This window comes from Protobothrops mucrosquamatus, unplaced genomic scaffold (assembly GCF_001527695.2).
Source record: "Protobothrops mucrosquamatus isolate PMUCROS unplaced genomic scaffold, P.Mucros_1.0 scaffold8, whole genome shotgun sequence".
In the NCBI taxonomy this organism is placed as follows: domain Eukaryota; kingdom Metazoa; phylum Chordata; class Lepidosauria; order Squamata; family Viperidae; genus Protobothrops; species Protobothrops mucrosquamatus.
In genome coordinates, this window is record NW_015386395.1 from 957,559 (window position 1) to 984,438 (window position 26,880).

At 42.2% G+C, this 26,880-nt stretch overlaps 1 protein-coding gene across 1 annotated transcript; it reads left to right on the forward strand.

Moving 5' to 3' along the window:
- Positions 1 to 1,332: 1,332 nt before the first annotated feature.
- Positions 1,333 to 23,446, forward strand: TNNT1 (troponin T1, slow skeletal type). The gene is made up of 10 exons (XM_015810334.2): positions 1,333 to 1,339; positions 7,213 to 7,234; positions 7,815 to 7,875; positions 8,098 to 8,214; positions 14,890 to 14,967; positions 16,741 to 16,854; positions 17,920 to 18,029; positions 18,145 to 18,235; positions 20,742 to 20,782; positions 23,193 to 23,446. Exons 3-10 carry the CDS (start codon positions 7,819 to 7,821, stop codon positions 23,236 to 23,238), a joined length of 654 nt encoding a protein of 217 aa, XP_015665820.1. The 5' UTR covers positions 1,333 to 1,339; positions 7,213 to 7,234; positions 7,815 to 7,818; the 3' UTR covers positions 23,239 to 23,446.
- Positions 23,447 to 26,880: the final 3,434 nt, after the last annotated feature.

The following is a 26,880-nucleotide window of genomic DNA, read 5'->3' on the forward strand; positions in this document are numbered from 1 at the left end:
AAATGCAGAGTTTTCCATTGCATCCAAACATTTTCTAGATCTATCACATTGAAAATTAACAGGCAGCTGTGAATTTGGAAAGGTTCCAAGGCCACCCTTGAGATTTTGACAGGTCTCATGCTTAAGCATCTGCCTCTAACCATGTTGATGCCAAAAGGAAGTAATGGGTGTTGTGATGCCTCAATTAAAGCTTTGCTCTTTCATGTTTGCAACATAGTATCAAATTCAAGTAGTTAAAGGGGCAAAGCTTACATCGTGATAAATGTTTCACTTGCAACACACGTTCCCCGTTGGACCGATGTGATCACACGTGATGTTGCAGTTACAGGTAGTCCTGCAAGTTACAAGTAATCCTCAACGTATAACTGCAACTGGGATCAGAATTTCTGTTGCTAAGCAAGGGAGTAATTATGTGAGTTGCATCCAATTTTACAACATCTATAGGGATTCCCAGTCCTCCAGATCATGGGTGTCCCAAAGGTGATTTTTCAAAAGGCAACTGGACTTTCTTTGTTCTTCATTTCCTTGAAAAAAAAGCACCCTTGGACCAATTTTACAATCTTTTTTTGCCACGGTTTCTAAGTGAATCACTGCAATTATTAATTGAATCATGCGGTTCTCGACTAACCCGGTTTCCCGGATTGACTTTGCTTTTTGGAAGCTGACTGGGAAGGTTGCAAATGGTGATCATCTGACCCTGGGATGCTGCAACCATTGTAAATACATAGCAATAGCACTTAGACTCATATACTGCTCCACGGTTGTTTACAGCCCTCTCTGAATGGTTTATAGAGTCAGCCTATTGCCCCCCCCCCAACAATCTGGGTCCTCATTTTACTAACCTCAGAAGGATGATAAAGGCTGAGTCAACCTTGAGCCGGTGAGGATCGAACTCCTGGCACTGGGCAGAGTTAGCCTGCAGTACTACATTCTAACCACTGCGCCACTATGGTTCATATATACCCATTGCCACACACCAAATTTTGAATTTTAACCATGGGGGTGTTGCAACAGTTGTAAGTATGAGGTCATAAGTCACTTTTTTCAGTGATGTTATAGCTTTGAACAGTCGCTAAACAAATGGTTGTAAGTCAAGAACTACCTGTATTATGCCCCTGTGTTAAAATATAGGCTATCATTGGAAATATTAACTATAGCTATTTCCAAATATTTTCCAACTTGTAATTATTAGCAACCTCAAAATACTCCATATTTGTTGATCACCAAATCTCTTCCTCATCTGCTAATTGAAGAACATCTCCCATGTCTGTCTCACTCTCTTTCTCTTTCTTTCATCAAGAAGAGGAACATGCTGCTGGAGAAGAAGAAGAAGAAGAAGGTGAGACAACAATCAGGTCCACAGTTGTGCTTAACCATGGAGTAAACGTCTATGGAGGTTCTCAACCATCCAGATCATGGTTGTCCCATTCATGCCTTAGCAACTGATTCCGGACTCCAACGGAGATAGAGTAAGGCTCATTCTGTCCAACGGGATTACAAGTTCATTGTTAAAGAGGAATAAGACCGTCGTGGTTCTACCCCTTGTAGACAGTCCGAAACAGTGTTTAATAAACCTCTCTTAGGTCACTGACCTTTGTCTCTGAGACCCCTTGCTATTCCTAGTAATTACCCTCACCGTTTAGGATTTGTGGTCTTTTTTTCCTGCCAATTCTCTTTCTTCCTGAAGGGAATGGGACATAGTAAATAAGATCTGGAACATAAGGCTCCATTCCAATGGGACTGACGAGGAATATTTGGAATTACAACAGTCTCCCAGGTTTTTCAGATTGAGGAAGGTTGTAGTATAGTAGGATCCACTACAAATTTTAAAATCCAATATTGTTTTTATGATCTGTAATCCCTCACGTACGTGCTTGAAGCTGTTTGATTCACCCTTGAAACATTTTTCCTTTCTTTTCTTTTCTTTTTTTTTTTTGCTTTTTGCTTTTTGCTTTTCTTTTTCGATTTAACAGATTCTAACATCTGATTATTTTGCAACACGTCTTTCTTCACCTTTTGGTATCCAGAAACAACATCTGAGTGTGCTCTTTGGGTTATTTTGAGCAATCGGGGTTCATTTTGAATAATGCACAACATTTTCAATCTGTGCGGAGCCCAGAAATCTACAAACATTTGTTGTATTCCTTAAGGAATGGGTCCTCTTTTAATGTTTGAGAGTGAGGGAGTCCAAAAATACATTAAGTAAATGTAGAAAGTAAAGCAGTAAAATGACAATATCTCAAAGGGCGAATTAATGCCTTCAATCTGAACAAAGAGAAGAAGCTACTGAATCAATCTTTTTAAAATTCTTCTCTTCTCTGAAGGAGGACAATTTGCTCTTAATGACAGTATTGCACAATCAATGCTGATTGGCTACATTTTGCTGTATGATATTTGATTGGCTGGCATTAATTCAAAGTAAGATGGTCTCAAGTCAAAGCTGCCACCAAGACAGGAGCAGATAAAGGAAGCATGAATTCAGTTTGGGGAAATTTTCAGGCAACATTTCACATACACACACACATACACACTCAGCCACAAATATGTACCCACATTTAAAGGCTCTGCCTTTCCCAGGAATGTGCTTTCCTCAAAAGTCTTTGCTGAGCCAGCTGGTGTGATTTGCTGCTTATGTGATTGTGAGTCCAGCATATGTGAAAGTTTATGCAATTGCGTCCTGAGAATGTTGGGGTAACCTGGGAGGGGGGGGAATCAGTTATGGAAGTTAGTGTGTTTGTTACTTCTATTTTCCTTTTATAATGTGGAATTAGCACAATCATGCTTTTTAATGTTCTGGAAAGCTTTTTCAATTGCCTCAGCACCAGAACATGGCGCCATATTGCCTTGGCCAAATGAATTATGGGCTAACAACCAATGTCCAAAGTTCCTTTATAATATTCTGGTTCCACTAGGGATATGGAAAGGTTTCTTGAAAAGGCAGTCAAGTTTGAAAACAGACAATTTGAAATCTGCAAAGAAACACAAACTTGATTTCTTAAATCAAGGATTCCCAAGGATTGTCAACTTTAAGATGTGTGGACTTCAATTCACAGAATTCCACAGCCAATTCTGGGAGTTGAAGTCCACACGTCTTAAAGTTGACAAGATTGGGAAACCCTATCTTAAATGATAACAGAATCTTCAGACTCCTATAAGCACTTCCTTGCTTCTGCCCCTCCTTCCCCCCCCCCCAGAAAAAAGGTCCCAGCATTTTATCTGAGGCCTTTGGAGTGTAAAAGAACAAAAGGGATGGTCATGGTGGGGAAGAAAATATCCACGATTGCTCCCAGTAAAATCTCTATCCATGATACAATGGATGGCTTTCCTTCCTTCGGCTAATCCATCTTTAAATGAAGTCTTTCCCAACCTGGCGTCCTTGAGATGGATCAGACTCCAGCATTCATCATCTTCAGCTTTTCTGGCTCTTAATTCAATGGGAAGCTTGAATCTGATCCATTTGGGGTGCACCAGTTTGGGGAAAGTGGCCTACAGATGGATTGATCTAACTACCTCTTCCTTTTTCTCCTGGATTTGGTCTCTACCGCTTCCTTCTCTCTTCTTGCTTCCTCCTCTCCCTGCCCAATATTTGTTTTCCAACCTCTTGTCTCTGCGATTTATGTTGTTTGCAGTAGCTGAAGAACCTGACCAGGCTCCTGAGCCAGGTACATTTATCCTTCACTATGTTTACTCCTTCTTGGGAAGGGGGTGGGTGGGGAAAACTCCTTGGGAAGCCAAGATATAATCATTTTCCTCCATTCCATGAATCATGGTCTCAGGTACCGGACAGGCTGGATAGAAGGCACGAGCTGACGGGCTCTCCTTGGCTGATCCAAATTCAGGGTACCATAGTCACAAATTTTAGTGTGATATGCAATTGAAGCAACTTCAAACACTGATTGGTTCTTGACAGTTGAGACCCAAGACTTCCATGCTCTTGGGCAGTGGTTCTCAACCTGTGGGTCGGGACCCCATTTGGGGTCGATCGACCATTTCATGGGGGTCGCCAAGCAAGGCTGTCCGCCATGTTTTTTGTCCACCATTTTTTTCCCCCTTTTCCGGCGGGTGCCTTACCTCCCTTGGGCTGGGCCAGCTGGTGGTTGGCCTGCTCCGTCTCTGCCACTTGCCAGCTATGCCTCAGCCAGCGCAGGGGGTGGAACCACGCATGCGCGGCGCTCCCGGGCAGGGAAAGTCCTCGACTTACGACCAGTTGGGTAGTCCTCGACTTACGACCGGTTTAGTCCTCGACTTACGACCGGTTTAGTCCTCGACTTACGACCGGTTGGGGTCGCGGCATTAAAAAGGTTGAGAACCACTGCTCTTGGGTTTAAAACTGACTTCTTTTACTCCTGACTTTTCTAGAGCTTAACAAAAATCTTGCTTTATACTTCCCATGCTTTGGGCTGGGGGACTATTGGTGGTTGATACTTGTAGTATTCCTGTCCTGGGAAACTTATGGTCCTAATGTACCATATAGTCCTGTATATAATCCCCTTTGCAGATAGGCTGACCTTTGAATTTTTAACCATAACACCGTGAAAAATGTACTACACAGAGATAAGGCAACTCTGAAAATGTTTGCATATTTTAATTTTCATAATTGGCTTATCTGTGGGCAATCTATGGATTAGCCATTTTTCTTGGTATTTTGTTTAAAAATTGAGGATCCACTTATCTATGGAAGGGCTTATACATGAGTATATGCAAGATATATGGGTACTTTTAAAAAATGCTACCATATATAATGATAAACCCATCTATAGTTATGGCAAACCCAATTTTGGTGCGTGTGTGTTTTGGCACCTAAAATTCTCAATTTATTTGTAAGTATATACAGTATCTCCAAGAATAGCCAAGAGACAAACAATAGTGGTCCGCTCTATATAAGCAAGTGATAAGAGAAGGTTATACACCTTCATGTAGGTCTACATCAGGGGTAGTCAACCTTGGCTCTTTTATGACTCGTGGACTTCAATTCCCAGAATTCCTGAGCCAGCTTAGCTGGCTCAGGAATTCTGGGAGTTGAAGTCCACGAGTCATAAAAGAGCCAAGGTTGACTACCCCTGGTCTACATAGTGGATTGGGCAGCATCTTTAGTGCTCCCTAGATAAGCACCTCCCTGTAAGTAAAAAGCTTGCATACCAGGAAAAAAATCTAGTTTAATTCTATATAAGGGGTCATTGCTTGAAATAAGAACTAACAAAATCCATAATGTGCTAATTTATTTGCCATTGCTAGTGGCCTCTAGGGAAAGTTCCTCATATAGAAAGTAGCACTGGAGGCAGAGTGGAGAATGGGACTTGAAGAAATGGACGTAGGGGTGAATGAATTCACAGTGGTAAAAGAAAGTTGTAAAGCGTTGAATGGATTTGAAATGACATTCCTCTCCGCCATCTTATTTCCTTCATCTGCCCATTCTAAAGCCATTGGCTTCTTGGCCTTGTCCACCAAAAATCCACTCACTGCTCTTACTCCATCTCCTCCAAGGTACAGGTAGTCCTCGACTTATAACCACAATTGAGCCCAAAATTTCCAGTACTAAGCAAGACAGTTGTTAAATGACTTTTGCCCCATTTTACCACCTTTCTTGCCACAATTCTTAAGTGAATCACTGCAGTTGTTAAATGAATCTGGCTTCCCCATTGACTTTGCTTGACAGAAGGTCACGAAAGGTCATCACGTGACCCCACGTTACTGCAACCATCATAAATATATTCCAGCTGCCAAGTGTCTGAATTTTGATTACGTGACAAAGGGGGTGTTGCAACGGTTGCGTGAAAAATGGTCACAAGTCACTTTTTTCAGTGCTGTTGTAACTTTAAGTGGTCATTAAAAGAATGGTTGTAAGTCAAGGACTACCTGTATTTCCTCCTCCCACCCATCCACATCCCCAAAAGAAAAGGATTTATGCAGGTTTCTAAAAGAACAGGCCTGGCAGATATATTTTATAGAGATACATCTGTGCTCCTCTGATGCTGTCTGTGTGCTATGTATGTTCTGGGTACATGCATGTAGTGTGTAGCAGTGTGATCTCGCTATGTATCTATATATCTGAGAACATGCATTACCCTCCCATGTCTATAAGGGAAGCAACATATCGAAGCCCAAGTGGTGGCAGTAGATATTTTTCAGTACCTATAGACATGGCTGTGATCAAACCAATGTCAGATCATGAAAACTGTATTTTGTTTGGTACCTATCTATCTCCATGTAGTAACTTCTGGGGTTTGGGTTAGATTTACAGCTCATCTCTAGGCTCAGTTTTCAAACCACTTTTGGGGACAGAGGAGGGAGCTTTAGGCGAAGAGAGGTTAAATACCAGTAGCAATTTAAACGGCAGAACAATTTCCCTTTAAGTAAGCAGCCCTATAGAAGGCCAATGATGATGACAATTTTGATCTCTCCGGTTGCATCAAACTATAATTTCCAGCAACCCTCACCACTGTCCTGGCTTACTTGGGTTTTAGGACAACTTGTCAGGGCCATCTTGCCAAGGCCATCTTGCCACCGGACAACTCGCTGTGGCCAATTCACTTCAGGACAACCCACCATGGGACAATTCAACGCTGTATTAATTGTTTCATTCAGTTACTTTTGTTACTGGTAACCACGTTTTTGTCAAAATTATTGTAACGCTTGTATTTCTGGGTTGACATTTATTTTTATTTTATTATTATTGGCCATGGCTCCATTGAAATTAATATAACTTTTGTATTTGTTGAAATGTCTCATGGCGAATTGGCTGTGGGTGTGTGGGCTGCAGTTAGTTGGTTGCGGTGAGTTGGCGGTGTCACGTTGTCCTATTCGGACTTACTGGTGTTGCTGCAACAATTGGAAGATGATAGGTTGTCCACCCCAGCACTGGTCAAAATACTGGGTGCCCAGATTAGAAGCCCAGCAGATGATGACAATAATGTGAAGACTGCCTATCCAGCCCAGGTATAAAACACATCTCAGCAGTCACCAGAACACCCCTACGATTCAGACCAATGCAGAAAAGTCACTTTATCAAAATACAGGTCTAGCTAGGAAAATTCAACATCACCAGTCACTTAACTGGCCTCTTGTTACGAATGTGTAGAAATGAATGCCATCCCTTGTTAAGGTTATGCATAATTCAGTTTCCTGCATCACCTCTGACAAGTCTTTCGCAATCCAAAGTTTTCTTCTTTCTCTGCATCTAATAATTGTCTTTCTATCTTCTGTTTCTCACAGAGGAAGAACGTCCCAGACCAAGGTAAGAAGGGGGAAGAGTAAGCGGTTACACTCCATTAGACTTGCAATCATTTTTCTCCACCTTTCTCAGCTCCTGTGTCTTTCTACAGTGGAATCCCATTTTTCCTCTGTGGTGTTATCTTACAATCAGAAGTTGTGATTACAGCACTTGCAACCATTTGTTACAACGGTGATCCCATGACTCTGGAACAGCTGCAACTGGCATAAATACATGCCAGTTGCCAGGCACCTGAATTTTGATCACATGACCATGGGGATACTGCAACGGTCCTGAGTGTGAACAATGGTCACAAATTACTTTTTTTCTGCACTCTTGTAACTTCAGATGGCCGCTAAACAAATGGTTGCTAAGCTGAAGACCACCTGTAATAAGCATAGTTGTATCCATTTTGTAAAACCTATCTTGATTGTGTTCAATATAATTCAACTTGTCTTAGTTCTGTTCACCAATCAATATAATACAATTGTTGAGAAAGAATTTATTTAAAGATTTTATAGTTGGGGAGGTGGGATTGATACCCAAAAGAACACTTCAGTTTAACAATATTCTTCTTTCTTGGTCTGTGCTCTCCCAAACAAAGGCCAATGGTTCCACAGTTAGCTCCTCCAAAAATCCCCGAGGGAGAGAGAGTGGATTTTGATGTGAGTATTTTCTTAATCATTCATAATCTTTTTTACATGAGTTTGTGTGCTTATGGGCATTCTCCATAGTCCTTCATATCTACAACTATTGCCAATGAACGTCATTCTTTCAGATGGAGTAGTTTGGTAAACATAAACAGGCAGCAATGTCCTTCAGAGATATTAGAACGGCATACTTTTCACTATTTATAATCTCTTTTTCTTTCTGATAATGGTAAACAGGACATCCACCGCAAGCGTATGGAGAAAGACCTCCTGGAACTGCAAACTCTCATTGACGTACACTTTGAGCAGAGGAAAAAAGAAGAGGAAGAACTTGTGGGCCTCATGTCAAGGATTGTGAGTTCTAGCCAGCACAGTTTTGTGTGTAGCTTGATGCTAAAGTGGTGGCCACGTTATCCTTTTACATATCTGTTTGACTTAGTTCATTTTTCTGGGCTGCCTACCACTAGATAAAATTCTGAATGGGTTCTTGGCAGTTGGCAAATATTTCAAGGAGTAAGCAAAAGAAATCCCAAGACCGGTCTTCCAGAGCTTCCTGTCTTGTCTAGAGACCATGCTTGACTGGAGGATTCTGGGAGTTGAAGTCCACTTATCTTAAAGTTGCCAAGGTTGGGAAACACTGCCTTAAAATATGTCAGACAGATAGGCAGACACAAACTGTATCAGTATTATCCAAATTGTGAAAAGATTTTGCATAATATCATAATATTCCCTCCTTGCAAATCATCCCTGTTTCCACCATATCTATGCTCCAATTCATACACTGTCTTTTGTTCTTTAAATTCATCTTTTTTGTTATAAATATGAAATCATTCTGTCCAGCCATGACTTTCTCAGTCTTCCCATTTTTTTAAAATCTATTTGCTGTTCTTTCATGTACTTGGTTTGCAATCTGAATCTCATTCATTGTCTTTATGTGACCAAACCACATCAGTACAGTTCTTTCATATTCATTTTTTTCTGTACTAATATGGACTGGATATTTTTCTGTCCAGTCCACATTAATTCAGCACCTATTCATTCTTCACTTTACTTCTTGTTCTACTTCACATGCCTCTTAATAACTCCATGCCAGCTTTCTTTTCTACTTCTCCTGATATGTTCACCTTGCACTTCCATGTAAAAAAGTGGAAGAAGCACCTTCCACTTTTTTGAAGCTTGAGAAATATGCACAGCTCACACAGATCATGTATCATCCATTATCATCCATTATTCTTTGACCAGGGTTTGTACATCTTTCAATTTCTCTATCCATACTTTTCTTGAATAAAAGCTTAATCCTGCCTACGTACTCCAGTTTTTCATCATTTATGTAAAATTTGCAATTGTTTACTGTAATTTCCTTGTCAAATACAACTACAGTACCTTGCTCTTTCATACATGAATATTCACATCTACACTCTCAGGCCAAATATATATGTTACAGAATTATATACATACAAAAGTACAGGTAGTCCTTGATTTATGACCACAGCCGAGACTAGAATTTTGGTTACGAAATGATGTGGTCATTAAGCGAGTCATTACATGACCAGACTTGACTTGACTACCATTTTAATCGCAGTTGTTAAGCAAATCTTATGTTGTTAAGTGAATCATGCAGTTGTTAAGCAACTTGGGTTCCCCAATTGACTTTGCATTTTGGAAGGAAGCTGGAGAGGTGTCAAATCACGACCATGTGACCAGAAGATGCTGCAAACTTCATAAATGGGTGCAATTCAGTGCTAAGCACCTGAATTGTGATCACACCATCACAGGGATGATGCTATGGTCATAACTTCGAGGATGGGTAATAATAACTCACTTTTTATAAGACCATCGTAACTTCGTAGTCCATACAGTCTGACCCCACCATGGTTCTGCAAAGCCCTGAGGACTTGGCTCTTTCAGCAGGCCCCGGGGCAGGGCGGTGTAATGGCCTGCTGGACCAGTCCTTGAAAGGGGAGGAGGAAGCAGAACATAGAACATAAACTCATAGGGCTGGAAGGGATATCAGAGGTCTTCTAGTCCAACCCCTTGCTCAAGGCAGGTGACTTTATACCATCCTGGTCAAATGGTTGTCCAGTCTATTTTTGAAAACCTCCAGTGATGGAGCATCCACAAGCTATTCCACTGATTAACTGTTCTCACTGTCAGAACATTTCTCCTTACTTCTCTTTAACAAGCTTCCCCCCATGGCTTCTTGTCCAGCCCTCTGATGCTCTGGAGAATAAGTCAATCCCCTCTTCTCTGTGACAGTAGCAGCATTCTTCCAAGCACTGGAAGACAGTTATCATCTCTCCCCTTAATCCTTCTCTTCGATAGGCTTAAAGCCAAGATAGAGGCAAGGGCATCTAGGGATGATAGTCCTGGAGACTGTGATTCCAGGAGTGTTGAAGCTTCTACTCTGGTTGAAGCTGATCCAGCAAGCCCCCAGGACTCCTTGTCTGCCCCCTTTAGGCTTTGAAGACTAACCAATCGGTTCCAAATGAAGATAGGCATCTAGAACAGAATGGGACAATTCAGTGCCACAATAATGTCGCTCCTACTTAACCCCAGCATCCCCAGCACAGCTGTGCGACCCCCTGGAGTTCCTCCATGGCTGGCCCTCCATGGACACATAAGCACGGCACACACACACACACACACACCCTGCCAAATGTGCCTCTATCCCGGCTGTGTTTGCACATCACGTATTGCATTTGCATTAAAGAAACCAAATATTGGCAGACAGATTGAACGGAAGGCACATTAATTTATGCAAGAAGCAGCCTTGTGGCACCTTAAAAGCTAACAAAGCTATTGCTACATGAATTATAATCTCAGCCTAATTCCTTTATTTATTTAACCTTGTAGGCTACAGGATCTGCCAGGGTGAGGTCAGCTTTTATGTTTTCCGTGTTTGAGTCAACGTTGAGATCCGGCATCCACGTGGACATGGCCAACTTTTTTGGCAAGGTTTTCAGAGGAGGCTTGCTGTCGCCTTCTCCCTAGGGCAGGGGTAGGCAACCTTGGCTCTTTTATGACTCGAGGACTTCAACTCCCAGAATTCCTGAGCCAGTGGATCCTCTCCATTGGATCCTCTCACCCTTCTTAACCTTCCATCCATTATTCGCAGCAGCCCACTGCAAACTTCCTAACTCCTTCCTTCCTAACTAGCTCCATTCTTTCTACTTCCTTTTCCTATCTGGTCTCTCCAGAATCCAGCCCGATCTTCCTCCTTTCTCCTCCCCTGTGGCTGGTTCATTTCCAGCTCTTGTTATGTCACCAATACCCCTATTTCGGTTGCCTGTTGCCATTGTTTCAATCTTCCCTTTGACCAGACTTTCCTTCTTCTCTTCCTCCATCTTTGGCTAGGCAGCACGGAGTACTTTAAAGCAAGTTAGTCAACCAATCAGAATAGTGCTGGAAGGGACCTTGGAGGTCTTCCAGTCCAACCCCCTGCTCAAGCAGGAGACCCTACCATTTCAGACAGGTCCAGTCTCTTCTTAAAAACCTCCAGTGATGAAGCACCCACAACATCTGAAGACAAGCTTGTTCCACTGATTAATTGTTCTCACTGTTAGGAACTTTCTCTTTAATTCCACATTGCTTCTCTCCTTGATTAGTTTCCATTCATTGTTTCTTTTCTTGCCTTCTGGTGCTTTGGAAAATAAGCCCCCCCCTCTCTTCTTTGGGGCAGCCCCTCAAATACTGGAATACTGCTATCATGTCCCCCTTAGTCCTTCTTTTCTCTAGACTGGCCATACCCAATTCCTGCAACCGCTCTTCGTACGTTTTGTCTCCAGGCCCTTAATCATCTTAGTTGTTCTTCTTTGCACTTTTTCCAAAGTCTCAACATCTTTTTTGCAAGGGGGTGACCAAAACTGGATGCAGTATTCCAGGTGTGGTCTTACTAAGGATTTATAAAGTGGTACTAATACTTCATGTGATTTTGTGACCATCAATTTCCCAGCTAGCTTCTTTATTTAAAGTAGGGCTAAGCACTTGGGGGTTTCTCCCATTCCTAATCCAGGGCTTGAACTGCTACACCAAACGGCTCAATTACTGGCAAGCCCAAGGGTCCATACAGTCCAACTCCGGAGGGGCCCTTAAATCAGGGGTAGGCAACTCCCAGAATTCCTGAGCCAGCCATGGGGAAAGGGAGAGGTTTCCATGCTGGTTCAGGAATTCTGGGAGTTGAAGTCCACGAGTCATTAAAAGAGCCAAGGTTGCCTACCCCTGCCCTAAGTGAACCAGACTGCACATCACTGAACTTGGTGCTTGTCTGTCTCTTTCCTGGTGCCATTGTTCTTTGAATGCATTGCTAGTGGGAGGAAAGCTTTCTATAGGTTTATAATAGATGGCCTTGTATTATTATCTCTAGTTTTATCCTGGTGGGGTTTTTTTTTGGGGGGGGGGGGGGTTGAGGGGGTTGTGCATTTGGGTAAGTTTTTTATAGTTTCATTTACATGAAACCTTTTTTAGAATATATTTTAGGTTGATTTGTGATTTCAAAGCAGCAGCATTGACTTTTGGCAACTGCCTGGACTAGTCCTTGCACTTTTCTTAGAATCATTTTTTTTTTCAAAAGAGGTTTGCCATTGCCTCCTTCCTAGAATTGAGAGAGAATGACTGGCCCAAAGTCACTCAACTGACTTTCTGTTTAAGGCAGGATTAGAACTCACAGCCTCCTGGTTTCCAGCCAGGTGCCTTCACCTCTGCACTAAAATGGCTCATCCTTTACAGTTTAGCCTCCATTTATTTTCTTCCATTTATACTCGGCTTGTATACAGGTACTCCTCGACTTACGACCACAATTGGGCCCAAACTTTCTATTGTTAGGTGAAAGATTTGTCAAGTGAGTTTTGCCCTACTTTGCGACCTTTCTTGCCACAGTGGTTAAGTGAATCACTGCAGTTTAGTAACCAGTTTGTTAAGTGAATCTGGCTTCCCCACTGACTTGGCTAGTGAGGAGGTTGCATGCACTTTTCCGTGCTGTTGTAACTTTGAACGGTCACTAAACGAACTGTTGTAAGTTGAGGACTACCTCTATTACCCGATTAATTTCCTATTTTGGTTTTTTTTTCTATTGTAATTTTCCATCATCTCTGCCAACTATAATAAGTAGAACTGTCTTTGTAACTGCCTTCCCACTCAGGGAAGTTGGGAACAGGCAAATATAATTTGACTTCTAACACTCAGTCTAAAACTGGACCTGCACAGTCTGAATAAATCATTCATTGAAAATTTTCCAAGGGAACAAAATGTTGCTCTTCACTGCCACCTGGTGGCTGATTAGGCACCATGATGCAAGTTGACTCCAAAAGATAAGATACGGTTAGTCCTCGGCTTGCAACCACAACTGGGACCAGAATTTCTGTTGCTAAGCAAGTTGGTTGTTAAGTGAGCCGTGACCGATTTTACAACTTTTTTGGATGGTTGTTAAGCAAATCAATGCAATTATTAAGTGAATCACATACAGGTAGTCCTTAGGACCACAATTGAGCCCAAATTTTCTGTTGTTAAGGGAAACATTTGTTAAGAGAGTTTTACCCCATTTTATGACCTTTCTTGCAATAGTTGTTAAGTGAATCACTGCAGTTGATAAATCATGGTTGTTAAGTGAATCTGGCTTCCCTACTGACTCTGCTTATCAGAAGGTTGCAAAAGGGGATCACATGACCCTGAGACACTGCAACCGTCATAAGTATGAATCAGTTGCCAAGTGTCCGAATTTTGATCACTGGACTATGGGGATGCTGTAAAGGTCATAACTGTGAAAAATGGTCATAAATAACATTTTTCAGTGCTGTTTGTAACTTTGAACGGTCACTAAACGAACTGCCGTAAGTCAAGGACTATCTATAGTCATTAAGCGAATCCAGCTTCTTCCGTTGGCTTTGCTTTCAGAAGCCAGCTGGGAAAGGTCGCAAACAGCCATCCTATGACCTCAAAACATTGCAACCGCCGTAAATTTTGATCACATGGCCATGAGGAGGTTGCATTGGTCATAAGTGTGAGGAACAGTCAGAAGTCACTTTTTCCAATGCCATTGTATTTTCAAATGGCTGCTGAACAAATGGTTGTAAATCAAGGACTATCCGTAGTTGCATTCCCGGATAATTAAGTATAATCATTCCTGAAATTATGGGGTGAGCAAAACCTGGATTTATTTGGAATTACATTTCTCAGATAGAAGTCTCCAAAAACCAAAAAGCATATGTCCAGTGGCATGTTGTGAAGCATGTCTTTTGATGCCAGAAAACCTAGATGTGAGAAATTCTCAAATATAGATGATTATTTAATAACTGGTCACTTAGCGACCATTTGAAGTTACAATAGACTTCCCAAAAGTTATTTATGACCTGGTTTCAGATTTCTGATAGTTGTACACCCCCATGTGGTCACATTACTCAGTGGTGAGATTCAAATATGAGAACAACCGGTTCTCTGTGTGGATGCCGCTTCTGGAAGTCCATTCTGGGCCTGGGCAACAAAAAATTAGCTACCGGTTCTGCCGAAGTGGTGCGAATCGGCTGAATCCCACCACTGACATTACCCCATTTTGACCACTAGGACACTGATTCAGTTTTACAACCATTTGCAGCATTCTACGATCACATGACCATGATTTGTAAGATTTCCCCCCCCCCCCCAGTTTCTGGCCTCTTCGGTCACTTTCCCGCCAAAAATGCTCCTAGAAATACACTGATTCATTTAACGACTACAACATTTGCTTAATGACGAACACATTCACTTAAAGAACCTAACATTCAATTAATGATCACCGCAAAACATCCTAACATTGAGTTCAATCACGTAGGTGCCTTGACTTATGACCCATCGTGACAGACATTCCAGGCTCCATTACAGTCTTAAGTGGACGACCGCCTGTACATAGCGTGCTTTCATGTGCCAATAGAGTCCCGCCATTTTCTGAAAGGAAGGGAGTGGGGAAAATATCCTCTTGCCCTTGGCTGAAATTGGCTTTGGTGAATTCACCTGACTGAATGCCACAGAGTCCGAGTCATCGTTTGTGTCCTTTGACAGGAACATCGTAGGGCAGAGCGTGCCGAACAACAACGAGTCCGCACTGAGAAAGAACGGGAGCGGCAGGCCAAGCTTGCTGTAAGTATCATAATCTTTTAGGACAAGGGTCGTCAAATGTGACCCTTTTATAACTTGTGGACTTCAACTCCCAGAATTCCTCAGCCAGTGTGCCTGGCTGAGGAATTCTGGGAATTGAAGTCCACAAGTCATAAAAGGGCCAAGTTTGAAGAGCCCTGTTTTAAGATGAAGCAGGAGAGAGTATAAAACTGTTGACGATGCACTGATGATGTCACCTAGTTGGGTAATGAGAGGTCTGCAAGCAAACAATCAAGCTCAGAGAACACCAAGAACTCCACAGTATAAAACCTTTGAAATCTCAGCAGGTAGTAAGGCATTAAATTTATTAATTTAGGCTCTTCATTTTCAGCTTCCTTTTAAACCAACTAAGTATATTTGGTGATCAATAAGTGAGAAACTGCAATTTGACTCTGAATCACATGAGAAGTCAACATTGTGATCTAACTGAAGTCTGAAAATAGCCAGGAAGATGTTTTATTGGAACGTCTGTGCTAAAACAAGGAATTAACACTTTAAATTGGTTGATTTTTAGTAATTATTTTAAAGATTTCGAAAGATTGTCTTCTGAGTTTGAATTGCCTTCAATACATGCTTGACAATGTAATGCAAACGTATTAACTAAACAGTATGCTTAGCAAACTCGGAGGTATCTGTAATTTTAAGTTCTTTAGAACCGCCATCCCCAAACTTTATGGCTTGATGGCCTGGAGAATCAAACCTCCAGTGCCCTGGAGAATCAAACCTAAAATCTGGCAAAAATTCTAACAAGCGGCCTCACTATTCCGTTATCGATATTTTTATTCACACTATTTACAATGGGTTTTTTTTTAAAAAAAAAGATGGAGTCAGCAAGAGAGAAGGTACAAATTTTAGCATATGAGACCTTTCACTGAGCGAAGGGGAGAAACACAATCTGAAAGCTAACTTAGGAGCATTCCCTAGTATTCGGCTGGCAGTGGAGGTCTCTTGAATGGAAGCTACACATTTGAGTGGGTTCTTAGTGGCCCAATCTGTTTTGGTTTTCCTACAGTGCATAATGCTGCACTAAATGCATTGTGAGAAATCTGTTGTTTTGAATGGCTCTAGGGCCACAGCAGCTGTTTAGCGGTGCCATATGTTGGAGACAGCCTTAAAATTGGTTGCTACAGTTTTACTTTGTCATTTTTGTGTAGGGCCAATCATTTTTATTTTGGAAGGAAGGAAGAAAGGAGTCTGTCCCCACAGACATCTCTATCACACCTGTATGTCTACTTGCACGCCCTTCTCTGCACTCAAAAATATATGAAAACATTCATGTGCTCCAATCTCTGTGAATCTGGGCATTTTGTATATCAATTTACAGAGCTAAAATTCTTCAAACATTCATAACCAGACAACAATAGTTGAATATTCTTGGTGGCAACATTTCAAAACAAGAGCCCCAGTTGGCTTTTCAATGTCCTGTTACAATCTGGTAACTGAGATAAGACTTAAAAAATGGAAAAGAGCAGGAGAATATATAATTTTAATTTAAATGTAATTAAACCAATGAAATACAATTCAGTGAGTATGATTACTATTGGTATCTTAAACCATTCCCCCATCTGCTGGGTTAAGACTGGCCCATTTGCTGACAATTTAAGGAAAGTTTTGGAAGGCCACACTAAAGATTCTTGGAAATCCTCGCACAGCCTGGAGTCTCCATAGTTTTCTGTCTGATAAAGAAGGGGCACGCTGGGGATTCCTCCCAAGAGGTAGCAGGGATAATGTTCTCCATGGTGTCCTCCTTTGCAGGAAGAAAAGATGAGGAAAGAGGAAGAAGAGGCCAAGAAAAGAGCTGAAGATGACGCTAAGAAGAAGAAAGTGCTCTCCAACATGGGAGCTCACTTTGGTGGATACCTGATCAAGGTAAGCTTGTGGTGGCTTCACTTGGGAGGGGAACCTCAATTTCATTTTATTCTTTCAGAAGGAGGCATCAAGATGAAGCTGCACGTGAACCCTTTACTGCAAAATATAATCCCATAAAAATGTTCTGTCTGTTATGGTGGGCGTAATCAAATGGTTTTGATTTGATAGATGATACAATGGGGAGTAGAACCCTGATCTTATTCTCCTGGTGCCCAACAAAAATGTAATGCAACGTAATGTATATTATAATAGTGTCTAAGAAGTAAACTACCATTTCAAGAAATGGCAAAGGTACTTCTGAGATCTTATGTACTAAGGCTACTCTGGCATGAGCTTATGAGAGAACGTCAACATGACATAGTATAGGGGGTACTCAATAGTAGTAACTGTGAGAGGGATCTCAGAGTCCTAGTGGACAATCATTTAAATGTGAGCCAGCAGTGTGCTGCAGCTGCCAAAAAAGCCAGCACAGTGCTAGGCTGCATTAATAGAGGGATAGAATCAAGATCACGTGAAGTATTAATACCACTTTACAACGCCTTGGTAAGGCCACACTTGGACTACTGCATCCAGTTTTGGTCACCACGATGTAAAAAAGATGTTGAGACTCTAGAAAGTACAGAGAAGAGCAACAAAGATGATTAGGGGACTGGAGGCTAAAACATATAAGGAACGGCTGCTGGAATTGGGTGTGTCTAGTTTAATGAAGAGAAGGATGAGGGGGGACATGATAGCAGTGTTCCAATATCTCAGAGGCTGTCACAAAGAAGAGGGAATCAACCGATTCTCCAAAGTACCTGAAGGCAGGACAAGAAGCAACGGATGGAAACTAATCAAGGAGAGAAGCAACCTAGAACTAAGGAGAAATTTCCTGACAGAACAATTAATCAGTGGAACAACCTGCCTCCAGACGTTGTGGGTGTTCCAACACTGGAAGTTTTTAAGAAGAGATTGGACAATCATTTGACTGAAATGGTACAGGGTTTCCTGCTTGAGCAGAGAGTTGGACTAGAAGACCTCCAAAGTCCCTTCCAACTCTTGTTACTCTGTTATTTAATTTTTCAGGCAGAGCAAAAACGTGGAAAGCGGCAGACTGGCCGAGAAATGAAGATCCGGATCTTAACAGAGCGACGAAAAACTTTGAACATAGAGAACCTAAGCGAGCAACAGCTGAGGTGGGACCCAGAGGAGAACTCTTGTGTGATTGCTTTCCTAGGGTGGGGTGGGTAGGAGATCTAGGCTGTAGGCTGCTGTGGCATAACAGAGGATCACATTTTCCTGTGTCTCCAGGGAAAAGGCTAAGGAGCTCCATGATTGGATCCATCATTTAGAATCAGAGAAGTTTGATCTGATGGAGAAACTCAGACGTCAAAAATACGAGGTAAGAAGACAGCGGGTTGGGGGGGGGTGGGTGGGATGATGAAAGCAGTTTTGGCCTCCTCCAGTTTTGGAGAAGCTGGTCGATCTGAAGCAACATATTTCAGAAGGGCATCATGAAATGCTAGAAAGTTATAAGTTTCTCCCACGTTAATAGAATTTCTTGGTAGAGAAGGGAAATCTTTCTCATCTTTTAATTTCTACCTTTCTCCGATGCTGCATCTTCTAGATTCAATGTTTTGGGCCTCTTAATCCTAATGTAAAATTTCATTAATCATTCTTAAAGAGTGATTAATCACACCCTTCTGGTATCCTGATATAAATATCCCAAATATTTAAGATATTTGTTCCTTTTAAAAATCTTCTTTTTTGGTGCTGGTATATATGTAATGAAATTTTGAAATGGTAAGAAGTTTCAGAGATGTCACTTCTTTCCCTGTAATCCCTTTCCATGGAATAAAGTAACCGGAGCGTTTCTAGGATAAAAGGTTGTACAGGTAGTCCTCAACGAACAATCACAATTGAGCCCAAAATTTCTACTGCTAAGCCAGATAGTTGTTAAGTGAGTTTTGCCCCATTTTATGACCTTTCTTGCCATTGGTGTCAAGTGAATTACTGCAGTTGTTAAATTAATTAACATGGTTGTTAAGTGAATCTGACTTCCCCATTGACTTTATTTGTCAGAAGATCACAAAAGGTGATCACACGACTTTGGCACACTACAACGGTCATAAATATGAATCAGTTGCCCAGCATCTGAATTTTAAGCATGTGACCAGGCGATGCTGCAATGGTCATAAGTAGGAAAAATAGTCATAAGTCTCGGGTTTTTATGCTGTTGTAAGTTTGAATGGTCACTAAAAAACTGGTTGTAAGTCAAGGATTACCTGTATACAGAAAGACACGGCCTGTTGGAGAACAGAGCACGTGGAATAAGGAACTGTTTTAGAAAATCAAAAGAGAGTCTAAATACAAGTAGTTACAATAGTTCATTTAGTGACCATTCAAAGTTACAACTGCCCTGAAAAAAGTGACTTATGACCATTTTTCACACTTGTGATCATTGCTTTATTCCCATGGTTACGTGATCAAAATTCAGATACTCGGCAACTGACTCATATTTATGATGGTCACAGTGTCCTGGGATCATTTGTAACTTTCTAGCAAGCAAAGTCATTGGGTAACCAGATCAACTTAACAATCATGTTATTAACTTAATGATTTTAGGGATTCATTTAACAACTGTGACAAGAAAGGTTGTAAAATGGGGCACAACTCATTTAGCAAAGGTTTTGTCAATGCTGCTAACATCGGATGTTCTTGCTTTAACAATATACGAAGATGCAGCCATTTTCTCTTTAACCTGTTTGTTACTTTTAGAGTTAGAATTAGATGATGCTGGGGAGAGAGGGAAGAACGTGTATGGGGATTAGACAGCCATAACAACATCGCAGTAGAGTATTCTTCAACGTTGTTTGAAATAAGAGATGATAAGGAATGGCCAGTTATAGAACTGGAGGGAAGGTTTGCATTTCAAACTAATTGGAGAATGTGATTTATGACAGTTAATTGAAGGAGGGAATTGTGCTTTGATACTATGTGTTTAGGGGAGGGAAATTCAGATTTTGGCTTCGACCATGTACGTGGCTGATGCCATATTATTTGAATAAAGATTCTTTAAGGTAAATAATGCCTCAAAGTTCTTTGAAGAGTAACATTAGGTTTCACTTAACACCAGAAATTTGTTGTTGTGGGCTCAATTGTGGTCATAACTCTAGGATTACTTGTACTACTCTCTGTTGTATGTCAAGGCTACAATCAAGACCACCATCGTCCATGTGCTAGAACAGTGGTTCTCAACCTTTTTAATGCCGTGACCCCAACCGTAAGTCGAGGACTACCCAACCGGTTGTAAGTCGAGGACTTTCCCTGTCCGGGAGCGCCACGCACGCATGTTTCCGCCCCCTGCGCCGGCCGAGGCGTAGCTGGCAAGCGGCAGAGACGGAGCAGGCCGACCACCAGCTGGCCCAGCCCAAGGCACCCGCCGGAAAAGGGGAAAAAATGGCAGACAAAAAAAATGGCGGACAAAAAAAATGGCGGACAGCCTTGCTTGGCGACCCCTGTGAAATGGTCGATTGACCCCAAATGGGGTCCCGACCCACAGGTTGAGAACCACTGTGCTAGAAGGACCAAAGTATCCAAATATGGAAGTATCCTGTCTTCTGGCCAGCCCATTATGATACCAATAATCTTTTTGATATCTGCAAGCATATTACTATCTATCCAGTGTCTGTTCTTAATGTCAGTCTTAGCTAAATTTGTCATAAACTGTGTCAAAAAAATGAATTACTTGGACACATTACTGAGTAAGCATGGTGAACTATTTATAGTTGCTTATATAAAAAGGGAACATTAAAAGCCAAAGTTATTCTTAAAGATGGAGCCTTCTGTGATGCTGACATCATATTAACGTAATTTCAATTCTATTTATTTTTGTCTTCCCCCTCCAGATCAATGTTCTGTACAACCGCATCAGCCACGCCCAGAAGTTGTGAGTAACCTGTGTGTGACTGGGAACAACACTAATCCAACCCCTTTTCTAACTCAAGTTCCCTTCCCCTTATTTTTATACATTTTCACCAGTGGAAAGCCAATATTTTTAATGTAGGAATAGACAAGCCAAACTAGACACTGCCTGTTGTGTCCCAAGACAAACTGTGTATCTTTGTTCAATTACAGAATTTCTAGACTACCATGTGCTTTGATTGCTATATTTTCTTTTTTTCCTTTTTTTTACTTTCCATGTTTCTTACAGACTAATCAATGGCACTTTTTCCATAGCCACAAACAGACATAACAGAGACTATTAACTCTAAAACTTGTGGGAAATGAAGTTCTTTTTAGAACTACCTATACAAAACTCAGGAGGAAAACTTAATTTCCTATCAGCTATTGGGCTCATCTTGCCAACCTCCTTCTGATTTGTTTGGGCATGAGAAAAATTATCTTTTTGCTTACCCCTCCAAGGTCACATTGCTGGATGCTCTAAAATAAACATTGTTCCTCCCCTTAATGTTGGCTGAAGATTGTGTTAGTTTAGTCTAGCGTTTCTCAACCTTGTCAGGTTCAAGCTGACTGGAAAATTCTGGGAGTTAAAGTCCATGCATCTTTATGCCAACAAGGATGAGAAACTTTAGTTTACTCCAACCTATTGAAGAAAGCTGAATTAGGAAAGTTTGCCCTAAGGTTCAGGGGGGAAAATGAACAGATTACTTTGTTCTAATTCAGATGTTTCAATTTTTGTAAAATGGGTGTTTAAATGTCAAGGTCCCCATCATGGAGATGTGAATGAAGCTGCAATTGAGTTATTAAGTTATTTTGCTTCATTCTACTGTTTAAAAAGAGAGAGATGACTCCAACGTTCTAATGCATTTTCCCTGTCATATATCCTATTAGCTCCACTAAATATATGCATTTTTGCATTTACCCCAGGGGTAGTCAACCTTGGCTCTTTTATGACTCGTGGACTTCAACTCCCAGAATTCCTGAGCCAGCTATGCTGGCTCAGGAATTCTGGGAGTTGAAGTCCACGAGTCATAAAAGAGCCAAGGTTGACTACCCCTGATTTACCCAATAGAGCGTTATCATGGCTCAGCGGTTAAGATACTGGGCTTGTTGGTTGGAAAGCAGGCAGTCCAGGTTTGAGACCTGAGCTCCACATGATGGGGTGAGCTCCCGTCCTTGTCCCAGCTCCTACCAACCTAGCAAATGCGAGTAGATAAATGGGTACCACTTCAGTGGGAAGTTAACAGCTCTCTGGGATGCCATGCTGGCCACATGAGTGCCGAAATGTCTTTGGACAGAGCTGGCTCAATGGCCTTGAAATGGAGATGAGCAATGCTCCCCTTTAGTTGGTATTGACTAGCGCAGGGGTAGGCAACCTTGGCTCTTTTATGACTCGTGGACTTCAACTCCCAGAATTCCCGAGCCAGCCATGCTGAGGAGAAAAGGAGAGGTTTCCAAGCTGAGCCATGCTGGCTCAGGAATTCTGGGAGTTGAAGTCCACGAGTCATAAAAGAGCCAAGGTTATCTACCTCTGGACTGGCGGAATAAAATCTGCAGGGACTCCTTTACCTTTATTTATCCAATAGGAAGGTGTTTTTCCCCTTCAAAGTATTTGTGTATGGATGAGAGAATATTATATTGTGAGAAGAATAAAAAATATTAAAAGCGAGCACCAATAAGTGGAGGTGAAAAAGGCAGCAGACATAATTTTGAAGATGAATCTCTTTGCAAATTAGTGGTCATCAATGATTTGGGAGGCACAGCTTGCCTGGTGAATTTTAACCCTTAATATAATGGTTAAACTGGGTTTTCCCATTCCTCTTGCCTCCTCTCCATCTCTTGTTCTCTTATTTCCCTTTTCTTTTCAGTATAACTATTTCTTTGCTCCCTCTCCTCCCTCTGTCCCTTCCCTCTTCTGTTTTGCTAAAGAAAGAATGGAAACTTGAATGCTTGCATTTGTGCCTGCAGCGTATGAAAATCGATTATTGTACAGTATATATAAGATATAATAGTAGGATATATAGATAAAGGATCAGTTATTTCTATAAATTGAACTATTTATGTATTTACTGTTTCAACATGGCAGGGAAGCCAGGTATTGCAAAAAAAAAATAAATTCTTCGTTTATATGTTTTTTCTTCTACTTTTCTTGTGTGGCAATTATCTTAAATGCAAATCCATCTTCTGTTCTACAACTTTCATGAATAAATGCATATTCATATATTAGAATTTTGGTTTGAATTTCACACAAAAATTATACATCTCTGTGTGAATATTGTACAAAAATGTTTGCTGTTAATAACCACACATTGTAATGTGTGTGTGTGTGTGTGTGTGTGTGTGTGCATGTGCGTGTGCGTGTGTGCATGTGTGTGTGTGTGTATTCTCCTCCACAGCAAAAAGGGTGCTGGAAAAACCAGGCTTGGTGGTCGCTGGAAGTAAAAGGGAATCAACTCAGCATGTGGAGCCCAATCTGAAAATCTCCCTGGCAACAGAAGTGACTGCTGATTACATCTCATCCTTTCTTTCCTTGTGTTGTTTTGTGTTGAGTTGAATGCTTTCCTTTCCCACTCCCTGACTCCTCATGTGCGTCTCTGACCAGTCTTCTGCCACAAGCCACACAATAAATCAACCTCTCTTCTTCATGAAATCTCTCCAGTAATTCAATTTCTTTCTGATATCAATGATTGGTACTAATGGAACCAAATAATTATTTAATTGTTTAAAGAAACGGAGGGGGGGAGGGGGGAGAGGTTAAAGTTGTAAAGTGATGGGAACTGGGAAAGTGTATTGACCTACCTGCACACATTTTTTCGGCCCAGTTTTAGCAACATCTTTTTGTGAAACTGATCCTCTTCTGACTTCTGGTGGAGATGCAGTATCATTTACAGCAGTGTTTCTCAACCTCAGCAGATTCAAGATACACATGGACTTCAACTCCCAGAATTCCCCAGGCAACATGCTTAAAGTTGAGAAACAGTGTCTAGAGGAGTGATGGCGAACCTATGGCACGCGTGCCACAGGCGGCACTCAGAACCCTCTCTGTGGGCACACCTGCCGCCGCCGCCAGCTCGTGCAGGTCCATTAGGCCACCGCTGGCACCTGGACCGGCAGCCCCACCCAGCACAAAGGAGGCGAAGCAACTGGCTAGCAAGCTCCAGTAGAGGTGGTAGAGCACGCCCCCATGCGCTCGCTGGCCTCTTTGTGCGGGGGCTGCAGCTGCCCCTGCCTCACCTTGCCCCATAGCAATGGCACCCCCGCCCTACCCCTTGCTTCACCCTGCAAGACGAGCCTCCTGCCCACCGCCCCACCCACCAGAAACCCCCTGGATCTCCCCCAATCCTGCCCAGCCCCCACAGGCGTTCCCCCACAAGCAACATCAAGGTGGCCATGTCCACCCCGGCCATGTCCACTCAGTCTGCCATCACCACCGCAGCCACTCCCACCCAGTGGGCCACACCACCTGCCCCCCCCTGAGGGCACCACAATGCTGATGCAGCCCTGGCACTTTGAGATAAATAATTGGGTTTTGGGTTGCGGTTTGGGCACTTGGTCTCTAAAAGGTTCGCCATCACTGGTCTAGAGGTTCTATTTCCAACAGCAGCAGCAGACCTTTTTTTTTTTTTGCCCCTTTTGTTTATATCAGGAGTGAACAGTTTATCATCTCAAAGTTGTCTGAGATCTCGAAGCTCCAATTTGAGGCCTCTGGATCGCACTCCAATTATAACCTCTCCAAGACAGAGGCACTGTTTTCTAGCAGAGGGGAACTCAACAAAAATGGCAAAGGAAGGAAGGAAGGCAGGAAGGCAGGAAGGAAGGAAGGAAAGAAGGAAGGAAGGAAGGAAGGAAGGATCCTCTCTAGCCTCCCTCTCCCTCAAAAATCAAATATTAATATCTATGATATGGCATTGTCTATTTGGAACCATCCTTCTGCCATCTCTAGACACCTCTCCACCCACAAAATTAAGAACAGTCCCTGAGCCATCAAAAGCTTGCCTACTTCTGCTTTGTGTTTCCCAAACCCATATTAAGATAATGCTTATCAGAAAACAGAAGATTACAAAATAGCATAAATTTTTTTGAATGTGAAAATACATCCAGCAAATGGTTAAAAATCCAGAAGAAATAATAATAAAAAAAAAACAGGGAAAGGGAAGATGTGGCTGTTAAATACACCCTGCCTTCACCTTCATTTTTATACTGATGTGAAGTGGTACCTGATGTTACAATGCCATCTATGGCAGGGTTTTTCAACCGGTGGTACGCGTACCACTTGTGGTACATTAATGAGTGGCAGGTGGTACACAGCCCTGCCTAGCCAAGTGTAGTGGGGGAGGCGCAGGCAAGGACTTACAGTGAGAGAGTCCTCTGGAGCTGCAAAGGCCCCAGGCTCACCCTCCCCCATGAGAAAGGAGGAGGGGGGGCGGAGACAGGAGAGGCTATAAAAGGAGGCAGTTTGGAGGTGGGGGGAGAGAGAGAGAGAGAGAGAAAGCAGCAGCCTTGGGAGGAGGTGGAGTCAGCTCTAGCTGCACCGAAGGGAAAGAAGGAGGAGGACCGCCCATGAACCAATCTACAACTGCTGTGGCAGCCACCTGTGCTGGCAGCAGCAAAAAGGCAAGAAATGCAGTGGGGGGAGGGGTCGCCTTCCAAGAGGAATGAAAAAAGGCAGCAATGGCTGGAGGTGAGGCACAGGGGAGGGAGGGAGATGGAGTGTGGAAGGATTCTTATGTACTTTTGTGACTTTGAAGTTCTGGGATTTGTGCAATGTGGGGGTTGTGTTCTTAAGGAGTGTTTGGCAATTTCTATTTGGCTGATGGCTGATGTCTCGTGTTAGCTTCTATTGCTCTGCTATTGTTAGCTGTAAGTTTTGCTGCAAGGGATTTTGAAGTATTTTTCTCCTAAATGGATTTTGCCTGTAGCATTCCTTTACTTATGAATGGAGCCATTTGGGGAGGCTGCCTTAGCCGGCAACATTGTTTTTTCTTCCTTAAGTGCCGGCTATACACCTTAACTTTCCTTTCTAGCCAGTAGCTAATTCTTAAAGGGGAATGTGCCTTTTTAAGCTAGTTCATTCAGCAGTTTGTCTTTTCTGTCTCTGGAGGCTTTTCCTTGTTTGATGAATATATGGAAGAGGGAAAATACGGGGGGGAGGGGGAGGTTCAAATTCTTCCTTCAGAAGGAGATGGGAATGAGAAAAAGGAAGGCAGGGAAGGGAGGGAGGAAAGGAAGTCCCGCCTTAGCACTTGGCCACCAGCAACTCTGCCATTGACTTTGCTTGTCAAAAGGTTGCAAAAGGGGATCACATGACCCTGGGACACTGTGATCATCATAAATATGAATCAGTTGCCAAGCAACCAAATATAAATCACATGACCCTGGGCATTCTGCAATGGTCGTAAGTGTGAAAAATGGTCATAAGTCATTTCAGTGCAATTGCAACTTTGAACAGGGTTTTGTTTTTTTTTGGTCATCAAGTTTTTGACACCTTGCTAGGTGGTGGTACTCGAATATTGCCATATCCTAAAAATGGTATAGTCGGTGAAAAGGTTGAAAAGTCCTGATCTATGGAATTCCACTTTCAAGGTTGCTGGTATCATGCTCTCTCATAACAAGGCAAGGATCACCTTTCAGATCCATCTTATCAATCCCTTGAAAAAGTGAGGAGGGTCATGATATGGATCATAACCGGCAGAACTTACGTAAAAGGTCCCTTATTCACTTGATTCAATCCATGGATAGAGAGGAGTCCCAGGTAATAGCACAAGACTCTTTACAATTGTTGCTTCAGAACTGGCCCACAAAGAGTCAAGACTTGGGCAATTTGTAATTGACTTTATTAGCAAAAGGTTGTGTGAAAAGGTCCCAAGAGTCTTCTTGCCCATTTCTTTCCAATGTGGAGAGTCATCCTGGATCAGTGTTTTTCAACCTTTGCAACTTTAAGATGCATGGATTTCAACTCCCAGAATCCCCAAGTATCCAGATAAAAGTCCAAGATTATAGGGTTTATGAAGTTAGCATGATTTTCACTCTTGACAGACCCACCCAGCTGGCTGGAGCACTAAGTTGAAGTCCACACATCTTAAA

Bases quoted from the DNA above. Each gene is read 5' to 3' on its own strand.
- TNNT1 (XM_015810334.2), top strand. From the start codon at position 7,819: ATGGTTCCACAGTTAGCTCCTCCAAAAATCCCCGAGGGAGAGAGAGTG. The intron at 14,968-16,740 runs GTAAGTATCATA...CCTCCTTTGCAG, and splicing joins AGCGGCAGGCCAAGCTTGCT to GAAGAAAAGATGAGGAAAGA. The intron at 16,855-17,919 runs GTAAGCTTGTGG...TTAATTTTTCAG, and splicing joins TTGGTGGATACCTGATCAAG to GCAGAGCAAAAACGTGGAAA.